The 25,568-nt window shown below is 40.0% G+C and overlaps 1 protein-coding gene across 1 annotated transcript; it reads left to right on the forward strand.

The window, feature by feature from the left end:
- Nucleotides 1-11,940: 11,940 nt before the first annotated feature.
- On the forward strand, nt 11,941-20,866 carry LOC104455856 (beta-hexosaminidase 1). Its single transcript, XM_039317941.1, is given in 19 exon segments — nt 11,941-12,084; nt 13,744-14,149; nt 14,152-14,189; nt 14,319-14,402; nt 14,609-14,644; nt 15,225-15,336; nt 15,437-15,507; nt 15,651-15,781; nt 15,911-15,927; nt 16,193-16,241; nt 16,354-16,364; nt 16,367-16,453; nt 16,979-17,038; nt 17,713-17,746; nt 18,384-18,466; nt 18,469-18,481; nt 19,236-19,295; nt 19,358-19,608; nt 20,509-20,866. Coding segments are annotated over 19 exon segments (1,863 nt in total). The 3' UTR covers nt 20,685-20,866.
- The last annotated feature ends 4,702 nt before the right edge of the window (nt 20,867-25,568 follow it).

A 25,568-nucleotide genomic window follows, 5' to 3' on the forward strand; every position in this document is an offset into this window, starting at 1 on the left:
TTCTTTTTCTCTCCCTCTTCTTCTTCCTTTAGCCGGTCTCACTGGCCATGGTAATGGCCGAGGACAGGCCAAACGAGGTCTGGCAACCTCGTCGTGGCAACGCGAGGCTTGGCCTCGCCTTGGCTGAGCGAGGCTCGACTCGCCTAGATCTAGCGAGGGTCGACTATGCCCAACCGCCATGAGGTCGGCCTCCCTCGGCCTATCCTAAGTTGTGGCAAGGGGCGTATACAAAATGGCAGCGATATATAGTTGAGGATGCATATGAAATAGTGAAATAAGATATCCGTTGCTTATCCCATGATCGGTAAATTCTTCTCCTTTTGCGATTGAACTGTATACTTGTCTGTATGCTTTACTTGAGAATGCTTTGGATGTATCAGTTGGGTTTACATTGGTCAATATGAGCTATTAACATGAATAGGTGAAATCATCTCTTGGATGACACAAGTTGATTTTCTTCGATAACTCTTCCTTCCTTTCGGTATGATAACTCTCTCTTCGAGGCCCATTTTTCGTTCCCAAGATAAAGCACACCACAAATTGACTCTGAGAGTGGTTTAAAAAGTCTTACGGATGGAGAATACTTTGTATACAGTCAAACTATAGCATTGCTTTTACTAGTCTGAATCTGTGTAATGTAACCTAATTGCTAGAGGTAATCTGACAAGTAGTGCATACGCAATTCTAGACTGCCGCACCGATCAACAAATAACGTGTTTTACCCTCCATGCTGCCACTTAATTGATATTATGGCTCATGCTGTCACATATTTTGACTTCCTGGATCTAGCATCTGACGATGTACTAACTTCGTCCTCTTGTTTTCATGCTGGCTTTCGCCATTTGAAGCTTTGCCAAAAATAGAGGTATGTTTTCACATTTATTTATTTGTTGAGGTTTTGAAGAATGCGTTCTCATAGTTTTATAAATTAGATGTAAGTCTATTGAACTTGTTTGCTCATGTCGACTGCTACAAAGAACTTGTATAAATCTAGTAGGCCTTAGAACTGCTGCTTTACTATATGCGCGTATTTTATAATTATGACTGAGTTACTTTCATGATCACTGCTAGTACAATTGTAGCATTTGCTGGGCATCTTTCTTAACTGATTTTAGGAATCCATGTGACGCCTGAAGTAGATGTCCCCGGTCATGCAGAATCATGGTGACCCACTTCTTTTTTGGAGATTTTGCAGCCTTTGATGAGACTACGTGGACATTTTTAGGTTGTATATATCAAATAAGCTACCATATATCTTCCTTAATGCAGGGGAAAAGGACATCCTGAATTATGGCCTTCTACGTCCTGTAGAGAGCCACTTGATGTTTCCAAAAGTTTTGCAAATTTTTGTGTAAAATTGGGATTGGACGGTAAAATTGGAGAAAAACCTAAGGTTGAGAGCTTTTATAGGACAAGAAAAAGTCTAATGTAGAATTGGGATAAGACTTAAAGTTGAAGGTTTTTCATGGGACAAAAATAATTTTAGGATAGAATCGGGACTGGACATAAATTGGAGGTTATTTATTAAATAAAATGTAAAAATGGGACAAAATCTAAAGTTGGAGGCATTTTAGGGTATTGGGCTATTACGATTCCATCGCACTCCAGCCGAACAGTCCGACGTTATATGCACATGCCACGTGTAGCCCGCGAAGGGAGACGTTAATCCATTGAATTATGGGCTCGGCCCAGCTGATAGATTTATCTCATTCATGTGCTTTTTGATATCAACTCTTTGAACAATATCGGGAGAAGCCCTAAAAGCGCAAAAAAGATTTCATATTAAACCTTTTTCGTAATGAGACAGCAAGTTCAACAGTAAAAGAATCTAAAATAAGAATTCAACGCAATAAAACTAGAAGAAAGCAAAGCGCACGAGCAAGGTTGCTAAGACCGACCATAGTGACGCATGGAAGCAAAATGAAGCAATGAACAGAAGTTCTTGGGAGAAGGTACAAATTGGAAGTGCACTCAAATAAAATTGATCCACGGCAATTTTTTATATTCGAGGAAACAAGTCGGCGCTATAAGAGATAAAGACATATTCATAAACCTTGTCGAAAAATGGACTTTGCAAAATATGAAGCTGGAAAAATTTTGGCCGATTTGCCTCCTAAAATGATTTGGGAACATGATTACAATATTAAATGGGTGGCGGCTTGGAGATCCAGTTGACAAACTTCTACCTTCTTGAATTTTCTAGATAGCAAGTGGTTATGTCAGGCTTCAGGCCCTTGGCTTCAGAGGCAGAGAAGGGTTTGGAATGCAACAACGTGCGAAAGCATGCTTGGACTCGTAGGTAGCGCTAACAGAATTAATGTTTGCAGCAATCAGTAATCAAGATTTAGGATATACTTCAGGGAGGAAACGTTCCTTGCATTTGACGCATGCCTCAATCAATCGACGACGATACATAACAGGCGAGTTTCAATCAGCCTCTAATTTTCATGTCAATTGCCAGCTGCCATTTCATTTGTCACTGCAGGCTGGGACCTGTTGGGTGTCCATTGGCTGTGGCAAGACGCATATTTTTCAGCAGTCATTGGTATCTCGAGCATTGCCTTTTTCGAAACCTCTGTGTCGTGCTTTTGGGACTTGCTTGCCAATTCTAGTGAAACTGAAACTTCTGTTCTCCATTAAGTGGAATGATTGCCACCATCATGTGTTTTTTGAGTGATTGAGACTAAGATGGAACGAGCGAAACACCTTTTGGAATGTGAAATGGCTTTTCTAGGGCATAATACTCCGCATTGCCTTTCGGCTGATATGTCATGCAAGTGCAAATCCTCAATAGCCACGGTAGTTTTTTTTTTTCCTGTCTTAGCTTTCTCTTCCTGGCGTGGCAAGGAGAGGTTGAGTTCTCAGCGCTAGTTATAGACAGACTGCTTCGTGCTAATTCAAACCGAAACCAATGCAAAGGTCCCTGGTGTAATAAAAATTGCGCATTCATTCTTTACGATGTGGATTACATAGATGGATAACGATAGTGCAATCACAACCTTTAGATTGGTCTGTATTTATATGCACATTTCTATTTTGCAGAATGACTGTGGAGCAAGAAAGATGCCACATCCGCTGGAAGTGTAAATGAAGCAGCATCATGCAATTACATTATTTGAGATGCCTCCTGATTAGATCCGGGCCACTCCCGTCATAAACCGATGTGGATGTGCACGGGGTCGGCCAAATGGTCCTAGCTCATGCTGTGACTAGTGATTCTTTGAACACCACTAACTCGTTTCAATCCGTAAAATGCTGTTCTATTCTTTGGCCAAAAAATAAGTTCCGGGAACAGTCAGAAGTTTCACTAGACTTTGCTTTTATGTGCTAATCAGTGTCTGGGCCACGCTTTCGAGGTTGCCTAAACAAATCTGCTTGTGCATTGGACCTTCAACTGTTGACGTTTCGCTTTCCCATTTATCCTTTTGCTTACGTTTCTCTGCTCCTCTTTGGACGATCAAATTATTCTTTTTCTCCGGGCACTTGTCCTCTCTCTCGCAAAAAGCTCGCCTTTTTCTCAAACCTTTGTTTCACCGAAAATAATAATAATAGCATCCTATTGCCGGTGCTTGGACAATGACTTGACCCTTGAACACATCTTTTCAAGTTAAGAAGGCTAATGTGCTAAACAAGTAAATAATATGAGAAATTTCAAAAATTATTTATAAGAACGTTGATTTCTATAATCTCACTGTCATAAGTAAGTTATTGTCAATTTTATCAAAATTTTCATTTTTTTTTAAATTTCTATATAATCATTTTTTAATTATGTTTACCGCTATAAACTATCCGTAGTGTCAATTAAATTGGAGATGGCCAATTCTAGCATGCCATACCATGCCCACTACAAAATGATTTGAATCCATGGGTTAATTTATTGGCAAGAGACTATTCTTACGTATGTTACTAGAAAACTATCATACGGGTATATTAGAAATTAATTCAGTTAATAGTAATGAATGAATATCAGCATGGATCCTAATAGATGCAGCATCATAGAAAGCTTACTAGTCACATGAATAAATTTTTATCCATCTAAACAAAATTACACATGACCAATGGATACATCGGATTAGTCGTCCCCTGTGTCTTTGCCCAGTTTCATCATGCTTAAAATGTTATTATATTTTCTATAAAATAAAGGGATAGTGATTACCTTTGAAAGAGTTTGGAGCGGTATATGAATATATAAGAAAAAAAATAGTTTGATATAATATATATGACTTTTCATATTTTTAAGTTGAGAATTCCATGTCACGCACTTTTAGACAGTATAAAAAGAATCTCTCTCGGTTTCTCTCTTGTTCTGGTCGAGCTCTTGAAAGGTTATGCCTGGAGAGGGTCCAGCTCTTCCCAACAAAAGCCCCCAAAATTTGTGCAACACCATCTGTGATCCATTAAACATTTACGTATCTCTTGTGAATTTATTCCGTGGCCATCATCGTGCAGAGGTACTTGTCCGAAGGAAAATGGCTGCTCACTGGTCTTCTGCGACTCGTTCGTGGCTCATCTCATTCTTCCACAAGCTCACATCCCATATTCCATCGGTTGCATCATCATGCAACAACCTGATTCCAAACGACACCACCGCTTCTGCTTCACACGAAGGTGCTAGCCCAACACGCGGCGTGGTGGTGGACGGTCCCATCTCTGTCATAGAAGACGTCCTGCCGCCAATCAATGTTGGAGCCATAGCCACGTTGAATGGGCACGGAACTAGAAGCAGAACAACTGCCGGCAGCTCTGAGGCCAGAACGTTCAACTCATTCCGGCCCGGCCCCGGTCACCAGATAGCATCCCCGTTCCATAGGCAAGAGCTGGGGAAGGAGGTTCTGGGGTTTGCCGTTATCATGACCACTGGAATCCTCTTCAACCCATACCAGGGGTTGACCCACCTGCAAGCCAGCGTGGTCGTACTTGCGCTCTGTGTTGGGTTCACCACCACGTGGATCGGAATGCTGCTGCGCGGGATGTGCCCTCGGTTTTCGACTGCGTTGGAGTGTTTCGAATGGCATCCGTCTTGGTCGCCTTCTTCAGGCTGTTGAGCTCTTTTCTTCCACCCGGCCTTGTGTGGGCGTGTTGGCTGTGTTGTGGCTTGTCGTGCTTGCCCTTCCTCTTGCTTTTTGTTCCTCTGACGGTGGTTGAGGAAGAGAGAAGCGCGGAACTGCTGGATGAAGGTATTGTTTAGCATGAACATGCATGTCGGATTCAACGGTTTACGTAGATATCCGGAGCAAGCACCGACTTCACCTTGCATAGCAGGCTAGCAGCGGCATCCGATAACTATCCTCCCAGGGAAGCCTCTCGTCTCATCAACGCTTGTAGAGAGCAGATCAGAGAAATGACCAAAAAAAGTCATGGATACATAATTACGTCCTTGTCGAAGGAAAGACGCCGTTTATTGTAATTTCCATTGAGTCAATTTATAGCTTTGTGTTTTACTAGGGAAAGTATTTCCTGGCGTGAACAGATGAGGATTGTTTAAGTAAATCATTTTGTTATGTTCTTTTCTAGTTTGATCAAGTGAAGAAATACTAAACATGTAATATTAAGATTGATTTATGATATTAATATATTAAGTGATGCGGCATATTATACCTAAAGTGTAGTATATGGTCTGCTTATTTAAAGGCCCACTCACAATCTCTCAAAATAACTAACATAGCAATTTTGTTAACCAATCTCGATATGGTCTGCTTATTTTTGTGGTGAGTAACTTATTCATCTTGATGGTAATTTCATACGCAGTTGGTAATTTTAACAAACTTTTATATGTTAAGTGACTTTTGACATAACTAGTGTATGTAAATTACTTTTTATCCAATTCAGTAATGATCCAACCAAAATTAGCTATTTGGAATGAACCGGGCTAAGATCTTGAATTTGTTTATGAGCACGAGAAGCACGATCCTGGAATTCACCCTGCACGCATTTACAAAGCTCACGTGATTAGATCATCCATGTTTTATAACCAGAACAAGCACTTTCAGGTTTGTTTTGACTACCCCACAGGTGCGGCGCAAGCTCGGATTAGGATATACAAGCAAAGTCGGGAAAGGCAAAACTTCTTACAAAGATCTACTTATTGGTGAATATAACTCAGTGTCATATGCTACTCCTATTATTCAAAGTTATATGCTTTACTCACGATAAAGAGAAAGAAAAAATAATCCTCCTTTACAGCGGGAAAAAATGGATCCATACATCATAAAATTAAGCGTGGCCTCCTAGAAACTATTTCCGGACAGCGCATCCATCAAGAGGAAGAAACATTCAAGGCTTCCAGGACGAGAGATGTTCCGACTTTGCCTTTCCAATCGGATTTAAACATACCAATCTAACCGGGGGTCAGCTGAGAGTCATGGAGTTAGAACTGGGAGGAGATGAAATGTGGGGGCGTGCCTGACTCTGCCACTGCTGGCGGTCCTCCCCACGCCAGCTGCTGTTTCAGCAGCTCGTTCAGGCGGCGGCACCACCACACTATTCGTCTCTGCCAACCGCTGTGGTCGGGCTAGTGGCGCCATTGTTGAGGGGATGAGTGGTCGGGCCCTCAAGAAAGCAACCGCCCATAAGAGGAGTAAGAAGAAGGAGATGGAGATGGAGATAGAGATGGACAAGACGAACCAGTTGAGAGGAGTAGCATCTCTGGCCGATAGACTGGAAGACGTTAGGCCCCTCCACATGGACTCTGGCTGGGCTGCGCGCTGGAGGAGCTTGTGGAGTGCCTTAACCATCCCTCTCGCCTCCTCGGACTGCACGAACAAAACAGATGCAAACCGCATTTTGTAACATCCCTCTGTTTTGGACAATACAGAAATACGGGGAGCATCTTCTGATGTGTAGACTCTCTTCCCATTCCATTCCAAACTACTTTTATGCACCACACGTGTCCATGCAATCCGTTATCGTATGATCCACGTATAATACGATCTACATCTTTTTGTAGAGTCTACATGCTCTTAACGACTGCGTCTACGTGTTCCTGGGGATGGTTGTAAGTACTTGCGCGAATGCTATTGGGCGTGTGCTTGGTAGTAGAATTATATGGTGCGAGCTTTGAATTAATAATTTCGCCTCTTTGTTATTTAGTTTTGACTATTATTTTAGTGAAGCCGCCCAAAAGGAAAGGAGAGGAAAAAGTCGTTAGGTTGAACCTAGGGTTTAGTCACATGAAGTTTGGTGTAGTTGGATTTGAAGGGATAAGACCTCTTGAATATTCTTTATATATATATTCATCTTTGGAAATCACCCTTTATATCTATATCATCAAAGGACAGTGGTGTTGACCACCAATCGAGTCTTGATATAAAGTCCGTCCTTTTGTATAAGAGTTATTGACCTTAGGACGTTGCACAAGTCATGCAAAAGAATTCAACAGGTTATCACAAAAATTGATAATTCAAAGACAACCAAATTAGCGTTGTTAATTTGATCTAAGAGTCACTCACTTATCGATAAGTTATATTGTACGTGTATTATAATGTCTGGTGACTAATGATTCATCCTTTATGACATAGAGTAATGATAGTGGAGTCATAATCCTTTTACATGGATCTGTATTTTATTCGCTATTTTGCCAGAGCGATTGTGGAGCAAAAGAGATGTCATATCATTCGGAAATGTAAACGAAACGGTATTATCGCGACTGCATTACTTCGAATGTCTCCTGAATAGGTGGGAGGGTCCAAGCCGATCCAATCACAAACCAGTGCCCAAGGAGTCTTCCAGATGGTCCTAGTTCAGGCTATGGCCAATGATTCTTCAAACATCGCTATTCACTTTAATTTGTAAAATGTTATTCTGTTTTTTGGCTAGGACATAAGCTCTTGAGATAATATGAAGTTTCGCTGTTCTAGACTTCGCTTGTATATCTAAAAGCGTATGTTCCTCTGGGTATAGCACATGGACAATCCAACCGCATGAAAATTTCTACTTATCTTTGTATAGCTAACAAAATTTCCAATATTTGAATTCCGTTCGTTTCACATAAAACAACTTTAGGGAATACATTTTTTGAATTTTCCGGAATTCGTTTCATGAAAAATAAATTACCAGTGGAAAACATTTCTCGAAAAAAGTCTTTTAAAAAGAGAGCAAATGTTTTCCAATTTTCATATATTCTTCCAAATCACTTTCTTTGATGAAACCTTTTCATTTTACTTTTATTTTTATTTTAAAAAATCGGGTTTTAATTATTTTTATTCATTTTCTTTTCTTTTTTTCCTATTTCTTTCTTTTCTTTTCCTTCTTCTTTGGCGGTCACTCCTTCTTCTTTGGCCAGTTGTTGACTCCCGGTAAAGGTTGATGACTAACCACTGACGACTAGAGCTCACCAAAGGCTACAAGGCTCGAGCCTCACAAGATTGGCGACGATTGAGTGTTGCCATAAGGTGACAAGGCTTGGCCCTTGTATTTCGGCAATGAGGCTCAAGACGGCGCTCATCAGCCGTCGTCAGCAATTGGCTAAGGAAAAGAAAAATAGAGAAAAAAAAAAGGAAAGGAAAGGAATGAAGAATAAAAATAATTTAAAATTATATATTTTTAAAATAAAATTAAAAATTAAAATTTTATTTTTAAAAATAAAAAGAACACAAAAAATTAAAATTTTTTTTAAAAATAAAAGAAGTACATGGAGGAAAATCAAATTGGATACTGAACGGCAAAAAAATATTTCTTACTCCATTTCAAATTTCAGCCGTATGTCCAAAAATATTGTTAATTTCTTAGAAAATAATTTCTAATTTTTTTTTTTTGAAATTATTATATTTTTACGAAATGAAGAGAGAAAATTAGCAACAAGGGGAGGGAAAGACGCCGTCCTGAAGACAAAAGGCCCCCAAGGTACCATTAAAAGAGCTGGCCATGCTTATATTTTTATTTTTATTTTTTGCCTCCACTACTTCTTTATTAAATCTTTTTTAATGCAGGCTTTTAAGTCGAGGCCGATGCTGTTCAGCTACTCCTGTTCTCTTACTTTTAGTTAATCCCGCTTGAATAAATCTTTGTCCCTTCTTGTGGGAGTAACCCCGCTTCCCACGACTGCAAGCTCGTGCGACTCCGCAAAACTAAAGAAACCAAATGCCCCATTCCCTACGCAATTGCAACTTTATAATTAGTGCCATTGGTTTTAGGAAAAGAAGAACAAAATATTTTTCAATTCATAAGCAGAAAGTTAACAGACTAATTTTGGAACCACGGAAATCAGTCTTGGATGAATATAGCATTGATGTATTTTTATAACACAAAAATTCATTTACGGGTCATTATGAAAAAGAAAAGTACGAATTTCATAGTACTAATCCTTAACTTTTTAATTAGATAAATCAATTTAGGTTGCTACTTAAGCAAAGCTACTTGACACTATCATTTTCTTGAGGTTCATTATGAAAAGAAAAGTACGAATTTTATTTTACTTTTTACTTTTCAGATTTTATGACTCAAGTAATACTTGTATAAAAAACACAAAGCAATTCATTCAAAATGTATAAATGACACGAGTTTGAGATTCGGATAAAGGTTTTATTTTCAAACTGACAAAAAACAAAAGGTGATCTAGCTTTTCCGATTACAGTAGTTTGGGAAAACCTTTTTGTGGGTCGCTAAGGTGCGTTTCTTTGCGTTTACATTTAAAAATTGTTCCGGAAACGAAAATAGAAAAAAGTGTTTGTTCCTAGGAACAATTTCGAACAAAAAACGCGTTTGGTAATCGTATAAAATTTCTGTTTCGGAATAGAAAAAGAACGAAACACGTTTGGTAGCGTAAAAAATTTTGTTTTTACGAAATAGAAAAAGAATGGAAACACGTTTGGTAATGTACAAAATTTATGTTCCAATTTTTTTTTTTTTTTCAATTGTTTTTTTAATAAAATGTGAACTTGGTATTGAATTATCATTCTCATGAAATGCTCATCAATTTAATTTTGTTCATATTAAGTGAAAACAAACATTCTAAACTTGATCATATTTGCTTAGTCGGAAGAAATTTTTTTAAGTTTGTACCAAAATTTTCCCATTTGCTTTTTTTTTATAAATAAAGTGTAAACTTGACTTTGAATTCTCATTATCATAATGATAATGACAAGCGAGCGGTCTGAGTTAGGTTAAAAATTATAATAATAGTGACCAATTTGTGCTCTGCACTAAACAGACCATATAGAGACCGTACAAAATTTCACACAAAAATATTATATTCTCTTTCGAGGCAACAAGAAATTCGATCACGAGATGTAAGTGTATAATGCAAGAAAGAGTATCCGTCTTTGTCCTCGCTTTGCTCACAGCACCACTGTACACAAACCAAAATGTGCCGAAAGATGAAAGTATAAGACTCATCAAGGTCTCAAAGTCTCTGCAGCATATAAAATGTATCCAACTTAGTAAACGCCGTACTAGTCATTCTAGCGACTCCATAGCGGATCTTGTCCAAATTTCGTTGCCATTCGTCAATCTGCGCTTGGGTGCGACTCCTTTTCGGTTCATCTTCTCTCTTTAGCTGCTCCCTTAATTCCAAGATCTTTCTCTCAATACATTGAATCTGCGAGAAAACCAAGATTTGGTGAAGTGGAAAATTTTGGAAGGGCAAATTTCAATTCGAGAACTGAGAGAAACGAAAGGGAGTGTAACCTTTCTATAAGGCCACCGCCCCACTCCGCCTTTTCGGCAAATTTTCTTGACAATGGTAGGACACAAATGCAATCTTTGAAGCCTTTTCGATCGGAAGATGGAAGTAACCTCCGACATGCGCCGGGGTCATCTTTCCCGCTCTCTCTCCTCTGCACTAATCTCGGCACATAAATACAGCCGTTTTGAATAATGGAAGAAAAAAATGAGTGCAATACAAGTGACGTCCCGAACCGGATCATTATTCTAAAGGCCAAGTCCTAGAGGATAAAGGCGACGGAGTAATCTATATTTCAACAGAATCCACACGAAACTGTTTGCGATAATTTGGTGAAAAACGAACTCGGATATCGCTTCCATTTATAACAGTCATAAGAGATAAGAAAATATGATTGTTTATCGTAGCATAAAAGGCTGTACAGGACACACATACACTTAATAATTCTAGAAAAGTAACTTTGTGCCGCAAGCCCGTTTTTAAGAGACTTCGCTGTCGTTTCTTAGGTTTTGGCTTGTTGTCCGTTTGCAGGATTCTCTTTGCTTCAAGCAACGAAAATACAAAACAATAAACAAAAAGCATTCTACCGCTTCCAGCTATTCAAAAGATCGACGGGCTCTTGAATCGATTCTCTATGTGAGGCTTATAATGTTGTGACATGGAGAAGTGAGAATGGCTATGCATCACCCGAAAACATCGGAGGCGAGGTAGTTGAAAATAATCGGCATTTACATTGCCATTGAAATCTATTCGACGCACACTTCATAGAACATGGCGGCGGGTCTGGTACATGATGTAGCCAGCCGGCCTCCTTCCCTCACGGTATTCTTCGAGAAAATCCTTCACATTACGTATGCTTTTCTTGCAAAAACTGAAAAATGGAAGCAAGAAAGACGGGACTATATTCTTTGCACGATACATATTTAGAACCCCAATTTCCCAAAAAAAGGAATGTCATCTAATTTTTTAAAGGAAAAGATCGATTGAAGTTCTTACTCAAACATTTGATACCGATCCTCACCGTTGGATGGTACCGCACCGGATTGTCTTTGAGTGTCCGAGAATCGCATGGTGACCATCACCCGCTCTTCCATGGAGTTCGAGTTTTGTGGTATGATTGGTTTCCACCACATAATTTTTAAAGAACTTATGTTAGAAAGTGTCACAACAATTGTAATTAGCAAATAGCAAACATCATCGGTGCGTGATCAATCTTCGAACTTGTCGATAGTGATCAACAGTGCCTGAACTCATCACGCAAACTAGTTCATCAAGAAAAGTTTCTACCCTATTGTAAGGACAATCAAACGCACTGCGTGAGTATGAATGATCTCATTTTGCTCCGCTCGAGCGTGAGCGGCGCGACGCTGTTTGCTCCTCGCTCCGAGCTGGCAAGCCGACGGCTTCAGCCTCTGCTCGCTCGCCCGGATCTCGAGCGAGCGGACGAGTGCTTGTCGCAGATGCAGGTGAGCAACGCTCGCCCGGATCTGCGAGACTCGCTCGAGCAAGCGGCTCGCGAGATGCAGGCAGCGGCTCGAGCGAGCCCTAACACTCGAGCTCTCGCCGAAGTGAAGACAATCGGTGAAGGAGGAGCAAGTGACCACGTTTACTGGTGAAGGAGCGGCAGTTTGTCGAGACGAGGGCCGCGTGTCGGCGCGGAGAGACGATGGAATTCTTTGCTCGCGGAGGAGACGCTCGTCGCGAGGTCGCGGGAGGAGAAGCTCGTCGCGGGGGGAGAGAGGCGTTGTTCGAGCATTATCCAAGAAATAAAAAAGGAACACAATTTTGTTCCTTTTTTGTTTCTGATTTATGTTCTTGTTTTACTTTTTATTTTTTGTTCACGCGGGAGCAAAAGAGCAAAAAAAATGAGAAAAGTGTTTAAAAACCAAAAAGAAATACAAACAAACGCAGCCTAAAGCATTGGAAACATAGATCAGATTGATATGTACTACAACAGAATAAGATGCACATGCCACGTGTTGCTCTCACGCATGCGGTATGCGCGTGGCTTTTTCATTTTCTTTTCCCGAGCCGCAAAGGAATAGTGGTAAAATCTAGGAAGAAGCAAAGCGCGCGGTTAGACGCAAAGTTGCAAAGACGTACAGTAGGCGATACGATGAAGCCAAAAAGTGATGGACACAAGTCCTTCGGAGAAAGCGTGAATTTGGAATTGGAAGTGCACTCGAACAAAAATTGATCCGTTGCTCTTTTTTTATCTTTGACGAAACAAGTCGGTATAGAAGGAATAAAACATAATTCATGAATTGGTTGCAATCCTTCATTTGTAATCTTATTTGAAATTAATTTATGTACATCAATGAGTGAATCGAGTCGATTTAAGTTTGATTGAAAATTGTTTGGCTCAAATTAACCTATTTAATCCGTTTTGATCTAATTCAATGCAATACAAATTGAGTCACTTGTATTCATACCCATACCCATATCAATCCAACTTATATTAATAGAATACTTCCATATTTAATTCAATTTAGGAAATTTATACTCAAATCAAGGTGAAAGGGCAGAGTGCAGAAAATAAAGAGAGTTATATAAGTTAGTTGGGTTGGGTCTAAGTCAGTTGCGAATTCATTTAACACTCATATTATTTTAGATTTTACGGCATGAAATTTATTTATGACTTATTTACTAAACATAATTAACTCATATAACAATTCAGTCTATCAAATACAAGTTAAGAAACGTATTTACGATCCATTTTGACAGATTTGAGTTGATTGCATGAGAATATTCTTTGAATAATAAAAGGAAATGGATAGATTGTATATAGATTCACAAATCAGCAAAGATGACTTGCCGTGGGCGTGATCACCACCCTGAGATTCCATTCTTCCCTTATACAACAAATGGCAAAAAAGAGCCAGAAACTAGCAGACAATAACTCCAAAAAAAGAAAAAAAAAGGAAAGAATTAGGGGGAGACGTAGGTGGACGGGCAGGTCCAGCCCCCCAACTGCTTCGATTCAGACACTACTCTCTGTCGTTCGTCTCGTCTCGTCTTCGTCTCCTCCTTCCGTCCGTCTGCAGAGAGTGATAGAGAGAGAGAGAGAGAGAGAGAGAGAGAGATTCCAAACGCTATCCTCTGCTTATTTTCAACCACACACGTGATCTCCAACTCCAACTCCAACTCCAACTCCAACTAAACTCTCCTCCTCCTCCTCCTTCGATCCATCCGCCGATGGGAGCCATGCCCCCGCCCGATTCGCCTCCACGGCCGGTCCTCCCCGGCCTCGCCGTCCTCGTTCTCCTCCTCCTCCTCCTCCTCCTCCCGCCGCCCAGCCTCTCGGCGGGCGGCGGCGAGAGCTCGCGTACCTCTGGCCGCTCCCGGCGGAGTTCACCACCGGCGCCGACACCCTCTCCGTCGATCCCGCCCTCGCGCTCGTCGTCGGCGGCAACGGCGGCGGCTCCAGGATCGTGAAGGACGCGTTCGACCGGTACAAGAGCATCATCTTCCAGCACAGCGGCGTCTTCTCCATCTTCAACACCTTCAGGAAGAAGGCGTCCGGGTACGACATCGGAGGCTGAGGATCGTGGTTCGCTCCGCGAATGAGGAGGTTCGTCCGGTTCGCGATGCGGATATATGTACTTGTTTAATTGCTTGCTTGATTGAGTGGGCGGAAATTGGCGCGCTTGCGCGATGTGAAATTTGAGTCGTTGGTGAGCGTGCGTGTTTCTCTTTGCAGCTTCAACTTGGGGTGGATGAGAGCTATACTTTACTCGTGACGAAGAGCGATGGCAAGTCGATCACCGGAGAGGCCACAATTGAGGTAAATGACCAACTTCGACGGTCAATTGTGGAGTTTGCTGAATTGAAAAGAGACAGAGGTTTCAGCCAAATCATCTTCACGTGTCCAATTCCATCCTAGACAAAGTCTAGTATGCCTTTAACATACGGGCATGAGCACACTGACCTGCATTTGCACGAGAGCATGAGATATTCATGTGGTAATAGAGGTGTTTCCCTTTGCTGCAGGCAAACACTGTTTATGGTGCATTACGAGGGTTGGAGGTATGCACAAATGTTTTAAACTCGCTCTTCATGTATTGATATATTTTGAATGTGGTATTGCATTGCCATGATAGTTGATTGTTGGTTTGCTAGTGGTGGTAAGATGCTAGAGGAATGTTTCCTTTTCTTTTCCCCCTTTCCTTTCTTGATCTAGATTTGTGCATTGTGATAGTGGTTGTAATACTGAGAAAATTATTTTTGCATGTGATCTTAGAATTGTCAAACAGTTACAAGCATAGATTTTGTGATGGGCGGCATCCTAATGCTACCTCATCTATAGAACATGGAATCTTCTGTTTGGCAGAAGTTTATGGTTTACAAAAAAACAGAAGGTACTCTTCAAGCCAAATGTAAGCTTGTGTTGGGTACTACATTCTATGCTGCAAACTCACAGTTCTCATCCACCATCACCCATTTCTGTGTCAGAGGCATTGTAAGAATATATTTTCTTTGTATGTATTGTTCAGTAGTATTTTGGTCATATTTCCAAGGTGTAATCTCTGTATTTGGTGGATCCTCAAGCAACAGTTTCTTGGATATGTGAGGCATCTTTATCAAACATTCTTTCACATCGTTTCAGACATTCAGCCAATTATGTACCTTTGATTATAGTACAAAGTTGGTACTCGTGCACAAGGCTCCGTGGTATATCCGAGATGAGCCAAGGTTTGCATATCGCGGACTACTACTTGGTAAGAACAATGATCCTATTAATTGAACATGTTGAATGGCGAACATCCTCCAACATTATGTGATGTTTATTTTATTGGCGGCATGGCATTTTCATAACAGATACATCGAGGCACTACTATCCTATCGATGTGATTAAGCACATACTGGATTCCATGTCATATGCTAAACTTGTAAGATATGACAAACTCAAGCAATCCCTTCTTGCTCTTATTCTCAGTGCACTTTTCCTGTAACACTCCACTGATCACTATTCTATGTTTTGCTCGTTCAATTCCCATGAATGTGTTCCTCCCATGGGAATTACATTCAGTAGAATGTCCTTCATTGGCACATCATAGACGAAGAGTCATTTCCTCTAGAAGTGCCTACCTATCCTAAGTTGTGGCAAGGGGCGTATACAAGATGGGAGCGATATACAGTTGAGGATGCATATGAAATAGTGAAGTAAGATATCCATTGCTTGTCCCATGATAAGCAAATTCTTCTCCTTTTTGTGATTGACTTCCTGGATTTGACACCCGGTGATGTACTAACTTTGTCCTTTTGTTTCTTGCTGGCTTTTACCATATGAAGCTTTGCCAAAAGTAGAGGTATGTTCTCACCTTCATTTCTTTGTTGAGGTTTTGATGAATGCGTTCACACGTATTTCATTGCAATTGTAGTTTTATAAATTTGATATGTCTGTTGAACTTGTTTGCTTGTGTCAACTGCTACAAAAAACTCAAATAAATCTAGTAGACCTTAGAACTGCTGCTTTACTATATGAGTGTATTTTATAATTATGACTGAGTTACTTTTATTTCACTGCTAGTACAATTGTAGTAATTGCTGAGCATCTTTCTTAACTGATTTTAGGAATCCATGTGATGCCTGAAGTAGATGTCCCTGGTCATGCAGAATCATGGTAAGCCATTTCCTTTTTGTAGATTTTTCAGCCTGTGATGAGACTATGTGGACGTTTTTAGGTCGTATATCTTAAATAAGCTACCATAAATTTCTGATGTTCTTTGATACAGGGGAAAAGGGTATCTGAATTATGGCCTTCTACATCCTGTAGAGAGCCACTTGATGTTTCCAAAAGTACTACTTTTGACTTAATTTCTGGCCTATTATCAGGTTAGGCATCCAGTATCTTTATCTACCGTGCTAAATCTTCCATTGTGCGTTCTTGTTGCTGCTTTGATGTATGAATTATCTTTACATCGATTATAACATAGCTGTTTGTGTTTCATGAGTTCCTGAAGGAAGAAAGCCTTGTCAACTTGAGTAATAACATGTGTGAAACTTTTGTAGCATAAAGCTTTGCTCTTAAATAAATCTCTGCGTGGACAAGGCACTACTTTAGTAGGGAAGGAGTTGTTGTCACTTAGTAAACGCCTGAGATGTTAGGGTGTCTGCTGAAACTTCATTCTTCTCCTTCATTTTGGTTGGGAAGGGGGCTTGTTTGATGAGTCTTTGATATCTGATGACTTAAGTACCCATTGGCTTGTTCTTAATATTTCAAATATCAAATTATGAAAGTTCATGCTTTACTCTGAGAGCTAAAATGCATGAAGTAAGAGTGCATCCCTCCCTATTGCTTTGGTAAGCTCCTGATGATCTATGCGCCACTTAGATCTAACCCAAATCCTATCATTGCAGATATGAGAAAAATTTTCCCCTTTGAGCTATTTCATTTGGGTGGTGATGAGGTTAACACAGGTTAGTGCAGGTGACCTTGGCATCTCTGTTTTCTTTTGGCATTCATTTGTTCTTTAGCTACTGAATGATCGGTAGACCTTTTCTACCTCACAATTTTAGAAGTACTTTGCAGTATGTGATTAGGAATGTAACAGGGGCTCTTGTTTCTGTCACTGTCCCTACTCTGTGAATATGGGCTATCCTTTAGTTTCTTCAGAATGCTAACTTATTCTGGGTAAGCCGTCACAAATATCCTCATTTCCATCCTATGTCATTGGTGTTAGCACAAGAGGAACAAAATAAAGAAAATGGAAGGCTTTAAAAAGGAAAATATCTGCTACATAGTTTATGCTTGGTCCCTTACTTAAAAGAACTGAAAATCTGAATTTCACCTACTGGTCATCCTCTGTATGCTGTTAAAGGATCATGTAGACATTTTTGGAGTTGCATATATGTGATGGACATGGGATTATCTAACATAAAGAATTTATTAATATTATTGAAAAATGCCACCTAATTTTCTAGTGAGATCAGGGGCAGCACGTAAACACTTGTAATGTCAAATGATATCTAATGGGCTAGGACATCTACTTGTGAAATGACAGCATTCTGCAATTTGAGACATTTCTCTGGATTTAAGTTTTATGATCACAAACTATATAAGTGATTATTATTATCTGATACTTCTTTTGCAGATTGTTGGACATCCACCCCTCATGTGAAGCAGTGGTATATTAATCAACTAATTTACTTGAGATTTGTTCTACTTCCGGAAGTTTGGCCTGGGAAATTGAAATTATTCTCTATTTTTATCATATACTAAGCTGTCTTTTCAACCAACTCATTATTGTTTTATGGTCTTAGTTCTTATTCCAAAACTGTTGCAATTACAGGAATGCCTTTTGGTTTTTCATTGCTGTGAATGAGCATGCAACCTATTCGATCTTGAAATATTGTGAGACTGTGTTACTACCATGACTAAAATATCTCCCAGTTAATTAGAAATTATATTCTAGAAAATTTGGATGGAGTTAACAAGTCTTTCCATTATTAGGATCCTCAAGAATAGAGGACAATAGTGGGCCGTAACCTGACACTTTTAATTAGATCTCTTGAGATCACTGCTACTGTCTGGAAGCAATTTTCACTGTTCTTTTTCTTTTTGGTATCGAATCAAACTATTTATTTTCAAAAATGCAATTTTTCTATGAGGGTTTTTCGTTGAAAATTGTATGGATTTAGCATCAACTTGTTTCTCTGTGGGGATACCTTTCCCTGTATGCCCCCATTTCTCTTAATGCAGTCTTCAATACTTGCTTCTAGCAACTCATGTCAGATGCTAAAATGATGGTTGCTTTAAATGCAGGCTCCAAAATCATAACATGACCAGTAAAGATGCATACAAGTATTTTGTCCTCAAAGCTCAAGAAATTGCCATTTCAAAAAATTGGACCCTGTCAACTGGTATGCACATGTTACTAACACCTCCTGGAGACAGTTGGTTCTGCACATTGTTTTTGATTTAGCAATAATTGAACATGTTATTCTCCTTCTCTTTGCCAATTTTCCTAGCTGACATTGAGTCTCCACACCAATATGACAGAACATTTGTTTAAGAGGCGCATCTCAACACTGGTTTCTGCATCATTTTGAGAAAGATATTTCAATGGAATTGCAGTCTTGTGAGATGACACGTTGTTGAATGTTAAAGGACTATCACTTTTGCATGCAAGAGTGCATTTCAGACTTCTGTAGCATGTCTATAGAAAAATGAAAATAATACTCAAACTAGTAGTCATTAATGTCATCGTGTTTACTTATAAAAGAGCACTTTGTTAACACGTCCCTATATTTGGGCCCATATTTTGAAAGATTTTTGGTGGATTCACTTCTAAAATGATGTGTGAACTAGATTAAATTTAATGGGTCATGGCCTGGAGATCCAGTTTACTAACTTCTACCTGCTTTAATTTTCTAGATAGTAAAGTGGTTATCTCAGGCTTGTGGCCCTTGGTTCCAGAGGTAGAGAAAGTTTTTAGAATATAACAATGTGAAAGAGCACAAATGAAAGAGTCATAGGTAATTTGAAAACGAAACCATGTTCTAATAGCACTGATGTTTGTTGCACATGGTATTCAGCCATCCTAACTGTTGTTCGGCTTTCTTTTTTTCATAACATTTGTATGTAGAGTATGATGTTGATTTTCAATTGCTTCAGGGAGGAAACATTTAATGCATTTCCCGAAAGCCTCAATCCAAAGACGATAGTACATAACTGGTAAGTTTTGATCAATATTCAAGACAAGTTGATTGCAAGATAATTTATTTTTGTCACTGTAGGCTGGGAGCTGGTGTATGTCCAAAGGCTGTCGCAAAGGGCTTTAAATGCATTTTCAGCAATCAAGGTTTTTGGTATCTACATCATTTAGATGTGCCATGGGATCAAGTGTATACTGCAGAGCCCCTCGAAGGAATAAGTGATGCTTCCAAACAAAAACTTGTGATTGGTGGTGAAGTTTGCATGTGGGGAGAGATAACGGACACTTCCAATGTCCAGCAAACGATATGGCCTAGAGCTGCCGCTGCTGCAGGTAAGCCAGTCTTTGGGCATTGTTCTATGCCGGGGCATTGAGTCTTTTTTCTTCTCGCCTCTCATCCTTTGTCCACTTAAGAGTTTTTTCTTATAATTGCAAGGGAATCCTTTTAGTGACGATGAAGTTATATCTTCATCCGTTCCCACATGATGGGTTCCAATGGTGATCTCCTTTTTTGGGGTCCTGGTTGGTTACCTATTATCACCGTCTTATAATCTGTAAAGCAGTTTCTCTACTTTATAAAATTTTATTTAACATAAAAAGGGCCAAGTTCGATATCACTCAATGGTTCTGTTTGAGTTTTAGGGTTGTAAGGATTTTGAAGACATAGGGGGTAGCTGGGGGTTTCACCATTTATCCTCAAAGCTTTTGGTACTATGTTTCGTGCTGAGGCAATGAATGGTGTATAGTCCTTTCTTTTCGGTGAATGAATGTATATTGTTGGAAATCAGCCTTTCAAGTGATTGAAACAGAGATGGAACATAAAAACAACTTTTGGCATGTGAAATGGCTTTCTAGGGTGAGGGCCTCCTCATGGCTTTTGATTGTGTTTCCCCAACTCCCCAAACTTCTGTTTGCCAGTTCATGCCTTATCTTCTCCTTTTCCATTGATGTATCACGTATGTGCAAATCCTCCTCAAAACTCACAGTAGCCCCGGAACAGTAGTTTTCTCGTCTTAGCTTTCTCTTCTTGGCGTGGCCAGGAAAGCTTGAGTGCTTAGTACTAGTTACAAATGTAAAATACGATGTTATAGACGGGCTGCTTGATGCTGATACAAAATTGAACCAACGCAATGAGCTCAGCTGTACTAAAAGCTGCATAGTCCTTCATGCAGAATAGTGTAGTCGTAATTTTTTACATAGATCCATATTTATTCGTTTGTTTCTATTTTGCAGAGCGACTGTGGAGTAGGAGAGATGCCATATCGTCCGGAAATATAAATAAAACGGCATTACCACGACTACATTACTTCAGATGCCTCCTGAATGGGCGGGGGGTCGCAGCTGCTCCTGTCACGAACCAATATGCACGGAGTCAGCCAAATGGTCCCGCTTCATGCTATGCCCAGTGATTCTTGGAATGCTGCCATTCTTTTCAATTTGTAAACTGCTGCTATGTACTTTGGCTGGGAAATAAGTTATTGAGATATTTGGGCGCGTTTGGTTCAGCTTTGTAAATTAAATAGGCTTTGGGTGTAATACAAATACTAAAAGTAAAAGTTATTTGAGGAAATGCAAATTGTGTTTGTTAAAATCTCTTTGCAAATGGACTTTGATTTGAGTTGAATGTGTATTTGGCAAATTTTTTTTTTTTTTTTCTAAAAAATGACCAAACCGTTTGCCAGATTGACGAAGGGTTACGGCAGCCGACGAGCCAAATTTGGCGCTGTTGGTCAAGGTCACCCGATGTCCGGCGACCTTCGACGAGGGTCACGCGACCTAGCTGACCTCGGGCGGGCGACCCTTGGCTAGGGTCACACAACCCAAGTGATCGCTGCTTGGGTGTCGCGAGGGTCACACAACCGATGGCCGCTGTTGTGCAACCCTCACTACGCCCAAGTGAGGGCCGGTGTGAGGTCGCAAGACCTAGGCAGCGGTCGCCTAGGTCACATGCCCCTTGGGTCGCACAACCTAGGCGACCGCCGCCTAGGTTTGCCGTCGGGTGACCCTCGCAACACCCAGGGGAGGGCCGCATGAGGACGTGAGACTAGGCAGTGGTCACTTAGGATGCACGTCGCTTGGGTCGCGTGACCCTCACCAAGGGTTGCCCAAGGTCGTGCAACCTTCGATAACCCTTGGTTGGGTTGGGCGACCCTTGTTGGACTAGCAGTTGTCGACACCAAATCTGGCTCGTCGACAGCCATAGCCCTTAGCCGGTCCGGCTAAGGGTTTGGTCCCTTTTGAATTAGAAAAAAAAATAATAATGAAGGACGAAATTGAAATTTTGAAAAATTAATAATGATGGTTTTGGAAGAAGAAAATGAGTTTTAACATTTAGTAAATATTGAAAGCTCAAAGTTAGTCTCAATTAGTATTGAGCTTTCAGCCTTCCCAATGTTGATTTTGAAATGAAAGCTCCTTCGAAATAAGTGCTAAATGGTTCAGTATTTCCCTAAGGGGCTTTAGAGACTAAAAATCTTTTGAGAATGTTGAACGCACCCCTACAAGTATATCCTTTCTAGACTTTGCTTGTGTACATATAAATCAGTGTGTGCGCTGCACATTTTAGTTAACCAAAACAGATCTGAAAGTGTATGTCTTTGGATGCAGGGCATGGATGATCTGACCACGAGCTTTGTAAATGCATGCGGGGCATATTTGGCTCTCGCATCTCGTGCCCATAAACAGATACGAATTCTTAGCTCAGGTTATTCGTAGTAGCTGATTTTAGCTGGATTATTAGAATGCTTACTCAAATCAGGGGAAAAATTATATACATATAAATAATCGGTTATATGGAAATTTATATATAAGTTACTTAAAATTACCGATTCTATATGAAATTACAAGGTGTATAAGTAACCACAAAAAGAAGAATGTTACAGTTTTGAATTGAAATTTATTAATTACGTGGTGATGTTATCATTGAAAATGGTCACATACGCATTCTTATTTTAACAATTTCTATCAATTGAGAATTTACCAACAATAAATAGGTAAAATTCATTTCTCTTAATCAGAGTCATTATTGCATTATTGACAATCACATGATTTTTCTATGTAAAAGATTAGTGTAGATAGGAGAAAAATCGACTGGCTTCTCTCTAGCCCTATGGTCAGATGACCTGAGACAGCCGTTTGCAGTGGCCATAGAGGTCCATAAGCTCCCTATGTGCTTCATGGGGAGATATATATGCATGGTGCAACTATGTTTTTGTGTAAATTTTGCCGAAAAAAAATGAGGCATTTTGCTCATTTTAAGATAACAGAAGGTCCTCAATTATGTCATTCATAATACCACGTCACAAGCAAACTGATATCACCTCACAAACAAACTAAAGTGATGATCAAGCGGTCATATAATGGCATACGCTTTTTTAATAATAATGCTATATGCTATATATGTCAAGATTGATGTAAAAAAATTAGCATGCTGATTATTTTGAGACATTCTAAGTGAGGCCGTTAAATAAGTGAATCATACACAACACCTAATTATAATTTACCACATTATTTAATATATCGGTTTCATAAATCAATCTTAATATTATAATGGAAAATGCTTGGTTGACGGTACCGTCAACCAAGAAAAAGACTGTCAAACATCAGCCAAGCGTTTTCTATCTTCAAGGTGGGAGACTTAGTTAACGGGTTTTTTTTTTTTTTTTATTATATGAAAATGCATTTTCCATATAAAAATGATTTTCTTGTCTTATTTAAAGAAAAAAATCAAAGTGATAATATTCAAATTATAAGAAATATATGAAGAACTCAATTGCAACTTTTTAAAATAGTCTACATTATTCTCCAGCCAAAGAAAATCAATGGAGAATAGATTTAAAAAAAAAAAAAAAAAAAACTTTAGCTTTGAATCATGTGATCTTAAGATTAATTTTGTAATGTTTTAGGTCCCTGCACATCTTCATCTATGAGATTTGGATTAGCAAAGTAATGTTTTTTCTCTTCTAATTCATTATTCTTACCTTGATTTTCTCTTTACTTCATTGGTTTTATGTATAATCGATATCACTGGTCTTAATTTTAGGTCATTAGAAAGTTCTTCTAGAGCAATTTAATTTGAGCGAAAGGAATTAGAAGCCATTTCATTACACAATGATTTCATTGTTAATTGTAAAGCTAATGTTTGAAGTGTTTTTTCATATTTTAAATTTAATAGATTTATGTAATGACATTAATATTTTTTTTAATAAGTGATGTAATTATTTATATTTCGGTATTAAATTTATTTTTCTTTGTTCATATTCAATAAAATTAATTGTACGGGTCCTCAAATGATTTTTGGTCTTTCAATTTGATATTGCAATAAGGAAACATAGAAATTTATAATTTAAAAAAAAAAACATTAAGTCAAAATAGAAACCAGCTGAGTAGGTGTATCGATTTCCTCCAAAGTATCTTGTGGCTAGCCTTTGACTATCCTACTGTCGTTCTGCAAGGGACGGTCAGGCTAGCAGAGTCCTATTATAATTTTACTATTTCAAAATAAATTACTTAAACAACACAGATATGATGACGTCGGGAAGTAGTCTACATAATAAACACATTTCAAGAAATTGTCACCATAGAAATTACGGTAAACCGCAATCTTTGCTTCAACACGGACATTATTTCTCTAATTTGCTCTCTAAAACGTCGACGAGACAAGAGGCTCAACTGGGAGGGAGAGTTATCGTACGCTGCAGCTATGCAAGGTAGACCGAGCGCCTGCTCCAGATATCCACGGAACTGTTGAATCCAACAACATAGGTGTTCATGCTAAACAATACCTTGATCCAGCCGTTCCGCGCTGCTTGCTACCTCATCCGCCCTCGGAAGAACAAGACGCAGGAAGAAAGGCAGGCCCGACAAGCCACAACACAACCAACACGCCCACCCGAGGGTGGGCAGAAGAAACAGGCTCACGAGCCCGAAGAACGCGACCAAGATGATCCCCATTCCGATATACTCCAACGCGCTTGCAACCCGAGGGCAGATCCCATGCAGCAGCACGCCATTCCACAAGGAGGTGAACCCGAGGGAGAGCGCGAGCACAATCGCGCTGGCTTGCAGGTGGGTCAACCCCTGTAGCTGGCTTATAAGGAGCCCCGTGGTCATGGAAACGGCGAACTCCAGCACCGCCTTCCCCAGCTTCTGTCTCTGGAATAGTTTCGCCATCGGGTGGACTAGGCTGGGACGGTACAAGTCGAACGTTCTGGCCTGAGAGCTTCCGGCAGTCGTTGCGCTTCCGGTTCCGCACGCATTCGACGGGCATGTGGCTCCATCATCGGTTGGCAATGACACGTCTACTATGATTGACATGGAATCGTCCACCGCCAGGCAGCGTGTTGGGCTAGCGCCACTGTGTGAAGCGGAAGCGGTGGCGGGGTTCGAGATCGGCTGTTACATGATGATGCAAGCCACGGAATATGGGAAATGAGTTTGAGGAAGAATGAGATGAGCCATGAAAGACTCGCCAAAGCCCAGTGACTGGCCATTTCTCGCTCGGACAAGTACCTCTGCACGATGATGACAATGGAATAATTTCAATAGAGGTGTAATTGTTTAATCGATCAGAGATGATGTTCCCGAAATGTGGGAGGTTTTGGTTGGGAAGAGCGGGACCCTCTCAAGGCCCGATCTTTTGAGACGCGCCACGAGAATGAGAGACACACAGAGATCAGTCACAGAGAGAGAGAGAGAGAGGGGGGATGTTCAGAAGATGTTCATTTAAGACTCGAGAGGTGTGAAACCTTGTGGCATTCGTAAGCAGAGGAGATAATGTTTGCGGCTTGCTTATAGATTATTGTCGACCCGGCGGAGGAGTGTTGAAAAAGTTCTAAACCTTTTGTATTTGTGCCACTTTTTGTATCTACGCCAATTTAGTCTTAAAACTTTTTTTTTAATTTAATTTTAAATTTTTTTACTTTGTGTCAATTCCGTCATTTTCGGTCAATTTTGGTCGGATTTTGCTAATGGTTGCAGACCGACTGTCATGACTTGATTGGCACTAATGAAGATAACTTTTAATAATATTTTAATATTTTTGAATTTTTTATTTTATTTTATTTTATTTTTTTCTTTTTCTTCCTCCTTCCTCTATCCTCTAGTCAGTTACTGGATCTTGGCGAACGGCCAAAGGCAACAGTTGGTGAGGTCGAGGTTGACCTCGTCGGTCACCTTGCTAGTGGTCGCGAGGGTGGCCTTGCATTGGGCGACGAGGCTCGCCCTTGCGGGATTTGGCGAGGATCGGGCCTCGCCCATGGCTGGTGAGGCTCGCCGATCGTCACCTTTGGCTG

Source organism: Eucalyptus grandis, chromosome 7 (assembly GCF_016545825.1).
Source record: "Eucalyptus grandis isolate ANBG69807.140 chromosome 7, ASM1654582v1, whole genome shotgun sequence".
NCBI lineage: Eukaryota > Viridiplantae > Streptophyta > Magnoliopsida > Myrtales > Myrtaceae > Eucalyptus > Eucalyptus grandis.